We start from the raw sequence: 12403 nt of genomic DNA, 5'->3' as shown, positions 1-12403 counted from the left end.
AAAAGATAGCACAAATCTCACTATTTTCTATAAAACAGAACACATTGCTTACCATAATACACAATGTCTTTATGTTCCTACTTTAGTTTCTCTTCGTCTGCTTTCTTCATGTGTTTTTAGCATTTTGTACTGTTTTCATTTGGTATTAAAAAGAAAAGAGAAAAGAGGGAAGCAAAGAAAGTAGGGATCGAGAAACAAAAATCTATTCTTAAAAATGCTGGGTAAGCATTTAAACTATAAATGTGAATGAATGTTCAGCTCGAGCACAAAAATACCTGTTACTTCAAATGTGGCTTCTGTCCCAACCTACCACTTCTAGCTTACATTGAAAAATTATGCAACCTCTACTCAATTGAAAAAACAAAAACAAAAAAAAAACCTTTATGACTTTGCTCTGGTAGAAAAAATAAAAATAAAACAGACACATGTTTACAACCAATTCATGTTATCAAACTCACACACAGCCCTAGGTAGACATAGAAGTTTCTATCATGATTCCCTGGAAAGCTCTTAAAAACAGAAATCGAAAAGATCATGGAAAAAATTATGACATACTGGGGCACCTGGGTGGCTCAGGTCATGTATTCACGATTTGTGAGTTCGACCCCCACATTGGGCTCTGGGCTGTCAGCGCATAAAGCCTGCTCGGTATTCTATCTCCCTCTCTCTCTGCCCCTCCCCCACTTGCTCTTTCTATCTCTCTCAAAATAAATAAAAATAAACTTAAAGAAAAGAAGAGAGAGATGCTTCAACCTTGTTTGATCAAGTATTACCTTACCTGGACTGGAAAACACATCTGGATAATAAAGGTTTTGTCTTAGAATGAAGCAAAAGTCCTATCCCTCTGACTTTCAGGCAAATATGCATGCACTAAACAGATTTATTAAAATTAACCCAGAATCACTTAAGTGAGAAAGGCCCATTAGAAAGAAACAGAGCTTTGAAAGAGGGGGAGGATAAACCAACTATGTTCATGGTCTTATTCTTTGAAGTCTGTGAAATTAATGTCAGGGTTAAGCCAGTGATACTTCAGTAAGAATATTCCATAAACCTGGGAATTGGATAGCTGATCTAAAATAAATACTCTCTTTCTAAAAATAAAACAAAAATTCACATAAATTCCATAAATCCTGTTTGCTTTCCTCTAGATAAGCACATTAGTTAACGGAATGAACCAAAATGGAACTATCCAACAGAGATCAAATGTAGCACACAAATGAGGATACCTTGATTCCTGGGCAGTGAGCAAAAAAGGCTTCAGGACTCTGAGAATGATAAAGAGCCCCATGGCCGACGCAGCCCCAAGGGGCCCGGATGGTGAGGCTTCCACAATTAAAAAGATCTCCAGAGCGATAGCGGTACTTGGCAGCTTCATTAACAATCTGAGGGGGGAAGAGAGGAAGGATGGGTCATGAGGAGTCCTTTATTCCCATCCATATCCTTAACCATTTTATCAGATCTTTAAATATATGCCCATAACAAAATAACTTGTAACACATTAGCTCTAAGACAGCAACAACAAAAAAATTCCCAAGATCAGAGGTGGGAAAGTGGAGGCAAAACTTCAATACTTCCCCGAACTCTGTCTAGGAAATGTTCAATTATAGTAAAATGAAATCCTCCCACCTGATCAAAAGCAGGGAAAATGTAATCTGCAAACTGAATTTCCGCAATGGCGGTAGCCCCAGTGACTGCAATCCCAATTCCAAATCCAACGATTCCTTGTTCACACAATGGGGTGTTGAAAACTCTATCTTTTCCTAATAAAAAGAGTACGACAAATGTAATGTAATACACAATACAAGTGAAAATTCAGGGAGTAAATGGTGATGGAGAAAAAAAGCGTAGAATAGGTGAAGGAAGTAGAAAATAACTACCAGGTGCCTGGATGACTCTGTCGTTAGGCATCTGACTTTCTGACTTTGGCTCAGGTCATGATCTCACACTTTGTGAGCTCAAGCCTCCCATTGCATGAGCCCAAGCCCCACCTAGGGTAAAAACACTAGCCACACTGTATCAGGTGCACCCCACTTCTCTCTCCCTCTCTCTCTTTCTCTCTCTCTCTCTGTCTGCCCCTTGCTCACTTGCACCTTCTAAGAAAGAAAGAAAGAAAGAAAGAAAGAAAGAAAGAAAGAAAGAAAGAAAGAAAGAAAGAGGGAGGGAGGGAGGGAGGGAGGGAGGGAGGGAGGGAGGGAGGAAGGAAGGAAGGAAGGAAGGAAGGAAGGAAGGAAGGAAGGAAGGAAGGAAGGAGAGAGATGCCTGGGTGGATCAGTCAGTTAAGCATCCGACTTTGGCTCAGGTCATGATCTCGCGGTCTGTGGGTTTAAGCCCCACATCGGGCCCTGCGCTGACAGTTTGGAGCGTGGAGCCTGCTTCAGATTCTATGTCTCTGTCTCTCTCTGCCCCTCCACTGCTCATGCTTTGTCTCTCTCAAAAATAAATAAATGTTAAAAAAAAGTTAGAAAGAAAGAAAAAAAAGAAAAGAGAGAAAAGAACTAGCATGATGGCTAGTTTAAATGAAAACATAATTATATTAACCATAAGTAATCTTAGTGTTTCACTTGAAAGAAAGGTTGTCACTTTGGGACAAAAGGAAGCAAAACCCAAGTACTTAAAAGAAAACACTGAAACAATAAAGGTAACAGAAAAGTCCTAAGTAAAAAGGAAGAAAGAAAACAAACAATAAATATCCTAACCAAACAAGATGGTGTCACCACAGGAATCACAGACAAAGTAGTCTTAAAGGGAAAAGGCATTACCAGAGATAAAGCCAAAAAATTCATACTATTAAAGGGGTCAAGTCACAAGGAGGATGTAATTCTAAAGTTATACTCATGAAACAACATGGGCTCCAAATAAATAGGGAAAACTAACAGAATGAAAAGGAAAAATAGATAAATTCCCACTATGGCTGGAGATAGTACTGTATCCATCTCAGTAACGGACAGAAAAAGCTTACCAAAATATAAGGCAGGACTAGGTAAGATTTGAATACAATTAGCAAATACGACCTGACATGAACAGGACACTGCACCTGACAGCCAAGAATACAAACCCTTTCTGAGTGAGCAGAACACTGACATTCATTGACCATAAACTGGGCTATAAATCCAACCTCAAGAAACTTTGAAGGAAGAAAATCATACAGGGTGTGTTCCCTGAGCATGATGACACTAAGCTGGAAGTCAATAAGAGAAAGAAATAGAAAATCCTGTGTTAGAAAAAAAGTTTAAATATGTGTAAGTATTTGTGGCTCAAAGAAGAAATTATAAGGAAATTATAAAGTATTTTGAAATGAATGATAAAAACTATGTATCAACTCATTGAGGTTCTGAATTCAATAATGGTAGAGTAGCTTTTTTTAAGTTTATTTATTTATTTTGAGAGAGAGAGAGAGAGAGAATGCACTCAAGTGGGGGAGGGACAGAGAGACAGGGAAAGAGAGAATCCTGAGCAGGTTCCAAACTGCCGAGCCCAATGCAGGGCTTGAACCCACGAACCGTGAGATCATGACCTGAGCTGAAACCAAGAGTCAGCCACTTAACCAACTGAGCCACCCAGGTGCCCCTAGAGTAGCTTTTTTCAGACTAATCCTCCCACATATATTATAAACTCTGGACAACATATAACAAATAACTACTTAAAGGCATTGGAGAGCCAAAAAGCAGGCCTACACCAAAGAGGGCTTAACCTTTGAAAGAAAGGAAGAGCAGTGGACAAACAACATTTATAAGGCTTGTCCCCTGAGGAGATTCCCCATTCTCTGTGACAGAGGACTACCAGGATTCAGACAAGACAGACTCAGTCTTTATTATCTCGAGATATCCGAGAACTGGGTCCCGGGCCACCACTGGCAGAACATTGAGGGACTAAGCCCCTACAAGAAGAACACTACATAGGAGCACCCCAAAGTCTGCACATAAACTCCGCTCAAATCTTTGGCTGACCTCTATGGCTGCAGAAGACTCCAAGAGTCCAGCAGATAACAGCTGGAAGTGCAAAGAGGTGAGCAGAGATTTGCTCTACCCACTAAGGAGAACACAGAGTTTGAAGTTTGAGACTCTTCAAATTAAAAAGCTTGATAAACACTTCAGGCTTTCCATTGAAACCACAAGGTACATGTTGCTAGTGTTCAATTCTCCTTTGAAATTTCACTACCTCTTGGCCAATATCAGCATTTCATGAAAAATCCTCATTTCAGGGAGCTGGGTGGACACAAGTAATGATGAGTCTGGCCAGGTAACCCAAAGTTTGTGGACAGATAAGGGATTCATATTTCAGTTCTGTAATCGAGGGATACCAGTTCTTCCTGGTGCACAGAATTCACTCTCAGCTCAATCATGCCTTCTGAATATGAACCGTGAAGAGGGCAGGTGTTGGAAAACGCCAGGCAGACACATCCTGTAGTTTGCACTCTGAAAGCAGCTGCAGAGACTTCAAAGCATGATTCATACTCATCACAATCTGTGACTATCTTCTGAAATTGTGACCTCTATCGCTCATCAGTTCCCTATTTGACTGAGAAAAGCTTGATCATTTCTGAAAATCTGTAATTCCATTGAACTAAGAACAATTCATTAGTAGAAAATGAACAAAGATTCCAGGTGCCTCCAGTGGAATCTACATCCCTGGAATAACTGAGCCACCTTAACCAGATGCAGTGTTCTTATTTATTCCCTGCTGCTTCAAGTTCCCTGGATTCAGGTATTTTTCATCTCAGCAAATATAGCCTTTTTTTTTTTTTCTGCTAGAAGGTGGCAAAGTTGAGTTTCTCAGAACCATTACTCAAAAACATGCTTGGTCTGAGGAAACAGCTTAATTTAACAACAGCTACAATGACGTGAACTAAAATCTGTTCCTATTTTCTCCCAGAAAGGTAATGATTGAGGGTAAGAGCACAGAACACACGTAAAATGCACAATACTGATGACTTCCTCTATGGGATAATGCAATTAACCTGATAAAAGGTTCATACACACAGTATCCCAATGGGTAAATTAATACATACAGGTATTGCACCATGAGCCAAGACAGATCTGGTTTTCAGTTCTATCTCCACCAATTACTAAACTCTCTGTGGTCCAATTTCTTCTCTGTAATGGAAGAATCATGATACTAAAAAGATTAAAATAATTAACATACTTATTGAAACATTTATAAGTATTGAAGATTGTAGGGACTCTATTCTAGATACAGAGAATAAACAAACAAAATAGAACAACCCTATCCTTGTGTAACTTACATTCTAGTCAGAGGAAACAGACAAAAACAAAATAAATGAGTAAAATATATAGTGTATTAGATGAGAACAGTAAAGCAGGGAATAGGTAATTAGAAGTAGGAGGCAGGACTACTGTGATTTTAAATAGGAGGATCAGGGAGGCCCCACTGAGAGGTGACATATACAGGAAGAGCTGAAGGAATTGAGAAAGTGTACTGTGCATATACTTGAGGGAATAAAATGTTCTGGGCAGAGAGATTAGCAAATGCAAAGGTCCTGGGGTATGAACATTTTTATTACATCAGCAGAAAGGTAAGAAGTCCAGAGTTCCTGATCTGGAGTAAGAGAAATACTGGTAAGAGATGAAGCTGAAGAGTAGAGAGGGTGGGATGGGAGGTGGCACAGGGCAGACAGGGCCTTGTTGATCACTGTAAGCCCTCTTTTACTAGGACAGTGAGTGAATCAACAAGTAGATGAGGGAGACAGGAAGCCACTGAGCAAAATCATGCCATTCTCTCAATTGCATTCCATCTCTTTAGCTGGTATTTGGTGAATAGCTTCTAACAAGGCAAGAGGGACACAGCAAGTCTGATTACAGGATACTGCAATAATTCCAGTTGGGAGATGATGACACATAATTGCAGAAAAGGTATGAGACTGTATATAGTCTAAAGATAGAATCAAAAGGATTTGCTGATGAAATGGATGTAGAGTATGAGTCAGAGAAAAATGCCAAGGATGATTTAAAGGCTTTTGGCCCAGGTCAAGCAACCTGAAGGAGAGAGTTGCCCTTAACTAAGAAAGGGCAAACTATGAAGTATGTTGGGATGAGATATCAGGAGTTCAGTTCTGGAGATGTTAAATTTAAGATGCCCTCAGATGTTAAGGCAAAGCTATCAGATAGACTGTTGGATACAGGAGTTGAAAGTCTTCAGCATAAAGATAGCACTAAAAACACAGGACTGGATGAGACTGCCAAGCAAATTTAAATGAGTACATAGAGGAAAGATCCAATGTTAAAAAGACAAGAGGTGGGAACTAATATAATCAAAATTGAAAAGAAAAAATAGCCACATTTTAGAGGAAAACTAAGAGAATATGCTGGCTAGAAGCCTCTCCTAAGAAGCGAGAGTAATCAACTTGTGCTGTTTGTTACCAATTCAATGTGAAATGAGGGCTGAGAATTGTATGATATTGACATTAGCAGTATGTGCAAAGTAGGAGGCACAGAGAAAATAAAAACCTACATCCAGAGGGAGCAGGAGAAGAGAGATTGGAGACAATGAGCAATGATCATTATGTGGAGAAATTTTGCTGTAAAGAAAAAAAAAAGGAGTCATAACTAGCGGCACAAAAATATGGTATCAATAAAGGGAATTTTTTGTAAGACAAAAAAATAAAAGTATATTTGCAGGCAGATAAAAATGATCAATAAGAAAGGAAGAAATAGTTGAGAAAATTAATGAAATGGAGACACAGAAAAACAACTGGAACTATGTCTCTGATGGGAAGGAAGGGGTCTAGTATGGAGACGTTAACAGGAACCCCTGCATTCAGTCAGGGTGCAAGAGGAAAGTGTATGGGCACTGACATAGGTACATGAACATGTGTTGGGGTAAGAGCTTGTCAAAGTTCTCTCTTCATTGCATCTACCTTCTTGGCAAAATATGAAACTATATTATTAGTAAAGAGTAAGGATGGGGAGGCAGTGTTGAGGAGAGAAAGGTAGGAAATAATCATCTGGGAAAATGGAGGAGTGAATGGACCAAGAACATGCAGCACAATGGGAGGTAGTGTAAGTATCCCCTGGAGAGTACTAGTCTGTAACTAAAAGTGACATCAGCTACAAGAGGACTTTTTCCCCCAGCAACATTCTGTTTAAGATTGAGGGTTTATAGATTTTGGAATACTAACCCTTTATCAGACATGTAATTTGCAAATATTCTCTCCCATTCTGTTGGTTGCCTTTTAGTTTTGTTGATTGTTTCCTTCCCTGTGCAGAAGTTTTTTATCTTGATGAGGTCCCAATAGTTCCTTTTGCTTTTGTTTCTCTTGCCTCTGGAGACATCTTTAGTAAGAACTTGCTTTGCCTAGGTCAAAGAAGTTGCTGCCTGTGTTCTCCTCCAGGATTTTGATGGTTTCCTTTCTCATATTCAGGTCTTTCATCCATTTTGGATTTATTTTTGTGTATGGTCTAAGAAAGTGGTCCAGTTTCATTCTTCTGCATGTTGCCATCCAGTTTTCCCAACACCATTTGAAGAGACTGTCTTTTTTCCATTGGATATTCTTATCTGCTTTGTCAAAGATTAGTTGGCCATATAATTGTGGGTCCTTTTCTGGGTTTTCTATTTCATTCCACTGTCTTGATGACTACAGCTTTGTAATATAGCTTAAAATCTAGAATCGTAATGCCTTCAGTTTTGTTTTTCTTTCTCAGGATTACTTCAGCTATTTGGGGTCCTTTGTGGTTCCATACAAATTTTAGGACTATTTGTTCTAGCTCTGTGAAAAATGCTAGTGGTATTTTGATAGGGATTGCTATGTAGATTGAATATGTAGATTGCTTTGGGTAGCATAGACATTTTAACAATGTTTGTTCTTCCAATCCATGCTCTTTCATTTCTTTTTATTCTCTTCAATTTTCTTTCATAAGTGTTCTATAGTTTTCAGAATACAGACCTTTTACCTCTTCAGTTAGGTTTATTCCTAGGTATCTTACGGTTTTTGGTGTTATTGCAAGTGGGATCAATTCCTTGATTCTTTTTCTTCCGCTTCATTATTGGTGGATAAAGATGCAACAGATTTCTCCACATTGATTTTATATCCTGTAACTTTGCAGTATCCAAAATCTATAAAGGACTTATCAAATTCAACACCCAAAAAACAAACAACCCAGTTAAGAAATGGACAGAAGACATGAACTGACACTTTTCCAAAGACATCCAGATGGTTAACAGACACATGAAAAGATGTTCAACATCACTCATCATTAGGGACAGACAAATCAACCACAATGAGATACCACCTCACACCTGTCAGAATGGCTAAAATTAACAACACAAGAAACAACAGGTGTTGGCAAGGACGTGGACAAAGGGGAACCCTCTTGCACTGCTGGTGGGAATGCAAACTGGTACAGCCACTCTGAAGAACAGTATGGAGGTTCCTCAAAAAATAGAGCTACCCTAAAATCCAGCAATTGCACTTTAAGGTATTTACCCCAAGGATACAAAAATACAGATTTGAAGGGATACATGCACCCCAATGTTTCAGCAGCATTATCAACAACAGCCAAACTATGGAGAGAGCCCAAGTGTCAATCAACTGATGAATGGATAAAAATGTGGTATATACATTCAATGGAATATTACTCAGCCACCAAATAGAATGAAATCTTGCTATTTGCCATGATATGGAAGGAGCTAGAATGTATTATATTAAGGAAAATAAGTCAATCAGAGAAAGACAGATATCACATGATTTCACTCATATGTGGGATTTAAAAACAAAGCAGATGAACACATGGGAAGGTGAGGGGAAGAGAAGAGAGGGAAACAAACCACAGGAGACTCTTAACAATTACAGAATGAACTATGGCTTGTTGGAGGGAGGTGGATGGGGGAGGGGCTAGATGTATGATGGGTATTAAGGAGGCACTTGATGGGATAAGCACTGAGTGTTGTATGTAAGTGATGAATCACTGAATTCTACCCCTGAACACAATATCACACTGTATGTTAACTAAAATTTAAATAGATAATTGAGGAGTTAGCTACAATTGGATTTTGTCAAGCAAATAATGACATGGAATTTAAACTAGGTATAAAGGGAAGAAAGGTCATCAGGAAAGTGAGATAAAGTGACAAGGTGGTAGAATGCAGGGCTTTTAAGAATAAATAAGGTCAAAGGGTTATTGAATTACAGGTACTAGAAGCAGTGAGCTGGGGAGGTCAAGGTGGAAGTCTGAGTTGGAGATGCTTTAAATTGAGATCTTGGAGGGACCTCAGTTACTGCAGGTCAGGTCATACATAGAATAGATAGCCCTGAAACACATGAAAATTTGAAATATTTATCCAGATGATAAATAAAATCTAAGACCAGCTGCAATTCCTAACCCTCAAAGGCAGCTTGCATCTAATGACACCATAGTTTCTAAGCTTAAGCAGAGCTGCAGGGAGGAGGCTTCATCAAAGTGCTGTCAATCAAGCTGAATAAATGTTCTGGTAGGTAGCCAGTGGCTTTGATTTCATAAGAAGGAAATAACTATCCCTACTCTGAAAGTTCTTCAGTGCCCAACAAGCTTTGACTAGGTCAGAAAAAAAGGAAATACTATCTGAATTACTTCTTTCTAAACCTTAAATAACAGAGTAAAGTTCAATAAACATTTCAGATAAACTTACTGCTACAGATACTACAGATACCTAGAAGAAAGGACATTCATACAACATGCCATCTTCTTCTTAAGTTTTGCTACCTATGCTTAAATTTTAGGTTCTCTCTTTGTATAATTCCATGATCTCGAGTCCACACAAACAGGGGTCTAGTAGATTCCCAGACGTTTGATCATTTAAATAACTGGCACATCAATATCTCATATGTTGACAAAAATCAGGGCATAAAGTTGTAGCACCACTTTATAATAGTTTTCTTCTTTTGTAAAGGGAACATGATTAAGAAGTTTCACATCACTGGCAGCACACCAAGACATTAAAGACACTGTCCACTACGTAATGTCGAATATCAAAAGAAAACCAGCAGATGGCTTTTCTAGCCAAAGAAACACAAGTAGACAGAACTGAGTCCACCAGTGAACCCTGCTCCCTACCACAACATTGAGGCCACAACTAGCGCAGAAACAGTGAGAAGAGTGCAAAGAAACAACGATTAGAAAAAAGCAGCACCAACCATGGGTTAAGGCGACAACCAATGACCTCCTGGGAGGTTACAGAAGTCATTGAGTACCTCCATCTGTTTAGTGCCCATTTTTTGGAACCCAGAACTAGTTTCAAATGAGCTTTCCTTGTGAACACAGTGGTCCTGCAAGTTATTCAATCTACCTTGTGTAAAATTAAAATTTTTATTCCCATAAAACTTCTGAAAAGGCAGCTTTAAAACTGCCCATCTCTGAGCAACATGATTTCCTTAGGACACAAATCTGAATAGGTGAGAATATTCTTCCAGAAAAGAGATCAACTCCATAAGGGAAACATGAGTCCCAGATTTCCTGAGCAAAAGGGTAAATGAGGACATGAAACATTCATGATGAAGCTACAAATAAACCAGAGGAAAAGCCATTATAGATACGATTTTGGACGGGGGTGGCAGGGGGCAAAGAGGGTAGATAACATATCTCAATAATTTCAGTCACAGACTTTCTGGAGTATGTTGTGATGTTACATTTTAAAGTTTGCTGATAAAGACTTTGATAAAGATGAAAAGCATTTACTTCAGGGTCAAGAAAAATAAAAATAAAAAGTTAATCTAGGAGATCACTGCTACCTCTTAAAATAAGTAGAAAAGTAAATAGAGTATTCCATTCACCAGAAAAACATTTAGAGAATACACATGCAAACAAATTTTTAAAAAAGAAATACTAAGTAGAATGACTATACAATTCATGGTCCAAACTGTAATGTCCAGAAGTGTTATGGATACTAAAAATAATTATCAGATGTTAATTGATCTCAACAGGCCTAAACTGAGTAGTTTCAGGAAAAACAGAGCTGTTCTGAATAAACCAAGACTTATAGTTACTATTCTTAGAGTTAAGTAATATTATCATCCCTATAAAAATAAAGAAAATATAAAGCCAAGTGCTCACCTTAGCCATAAGTAATATACCATGTATTAGCATCCTAAATTAGGAAATTCATGATTCAGAGCTAGAAAATTAAAAAATGAATTGAATAAGCCATTCTACCATCAAGGTAGTGGTCACAGTTTACTGTCCAGGGCAGCACCGTGATCCCTGCAGCCCAGCTCCCCAGGCATGGAAAACTTGTTGCCTTGCTTGCTGAGAATGCTGTGGGCAAACAGACATCAGTGGTCAGCCCTTATAGGGGCTGTATCAACTGTAATAAACTTTCTAGTTCGAGGTCATGCTCGGTGGCCACCATCCAATGATTAATAAGTGTGACAGTATAAAGGCCTGGTCATTTCAGCACAATTAGAAAAAATCGAAAGGGTCATTATGACTCTAGAGATCCCTCAGGGTTTGCCAAGGTGGTCCTAGGACCTCTATCACTTCTGGACATCTCCCTCTGCCTCATCCTGCTTTGACTTGAAAGTAACACTATATTTATGGTTCCAGATGACTCCAGGTTCTAAGGTTTCCAGATTTAGGAAGTTCACCTGTATTTACAACGATCTTAAAATGTTTTCCAAATGCCTCCAAGCAACAATGGGTAGAAAAGGCTGTTTGTGAGCCTTATCCTATAGATTCTACCTCTTTCTCAGAATACTCTTGGCAAAGAGATCTGAGTCATTATAATGGGTGAGAGGAAAATTAAAAGATGAAAGTCAATCAGGAGCAATTACATACGCTTAGTAAATGTTTACTGAATGAACAGATGGAGGGATGAAATGCAAAAGTCCCTTTGTCATCGAGAAGTCTACAATTCTGGGAGCAGATCCAAAAATACCCACAGATTCGACAATCAGTTCCAAGGATTCAATGACTAGATTAAAAGTTGTAAGGTCCTTTCCTGAGAACACAGACTGCTTCCTTCATCTTTGGACACTCAATAGTATCTAGCACAATGTCTTGAATTTACTAGTCATTGAATATTATTACTTGAATGAACAGGCTTAAAAGACCCATCATGCTTGGGTTGAAAAGGCATTTAAGTCTGTGGCAATCAGAATGTGGTAATGTCCCACCAATTACTGAAGACATGTAGATATGACATCAAGGCAAAAAGAAATCTCGTTGAAATAGACATGTACTAAGTAACATATACATGAAATTTTTTCTTTTAATATAGAATAGGAAAATGAGACCACAAGGAGGGACCACTCAAGCATAAAGATAAGAATTACACTCAATAATCTCTATCAAGTTCCAGTTCTTAAACATGGCAACATCTAAAAAATATTTAAGTAGGTGAGTGAATGAAAAAGTGATCAAAATAATATTAAAATAAAAATGATAGCCCAAGTCAGGGGAAATTATAAAATCAGACT

At 38.5% G+C, this 12403-nt stretch overlaps 1 protein-coding gene across 4 annotated transcripts in view; it reads right to left on the bottom strand.

Annotated features, from left to right (window-relative positions):
* BCKDHB (branched chain keto acid dehydrogenase E1 subunit beta) overlaps positions 1-12403 on the bottom strand; it is a 212508-nt gene that overhangs the window by 162293 nt on the left and 37812 nt on the right. For all 4 annotated transcript variants that reach the window (XR_005789850.1, XR_005789851.1, XM_040474023.1 and 1 more), the window contains exons 4-5: positions 1627-1760; positions 1227-1382 (exon numbers count right to left, since the gene is read on the bottom strand). Coding sequence is in view for 2 of the 4 variants with exons in the window: in XM_040474023.1 (XP_040329957.1) it covers positions 1227-1382; positions 1627-1760 (290 nt within the window). In the remaining 2 variants the exon portion in view is untranslated. The remainder of the gene's footprint in view (positions 1-1226; positions 1383-1626; positions 1761-12403) is intronic.

Source organism: Herpailurus yagouaroundi, unplaced genomic scaffold (assembly GCF_014898765.1).
Source record: "Herpailurus yagouaroundi ecotype Mexico unplaced genomic scaffold, PumYag 139, whole genome shotgun sequence".
Lineage (NCBI taxonomy): Eukaryota > Metazoa > Chordata > Mammalia > Carnivora > Felidae > Herpailurus > Herpailurus yagouaroundi.
Note: the sequence above shows the minus strand (reverse complement) of the source record. Positions and strands in the feature narration are given on the sequence as shown.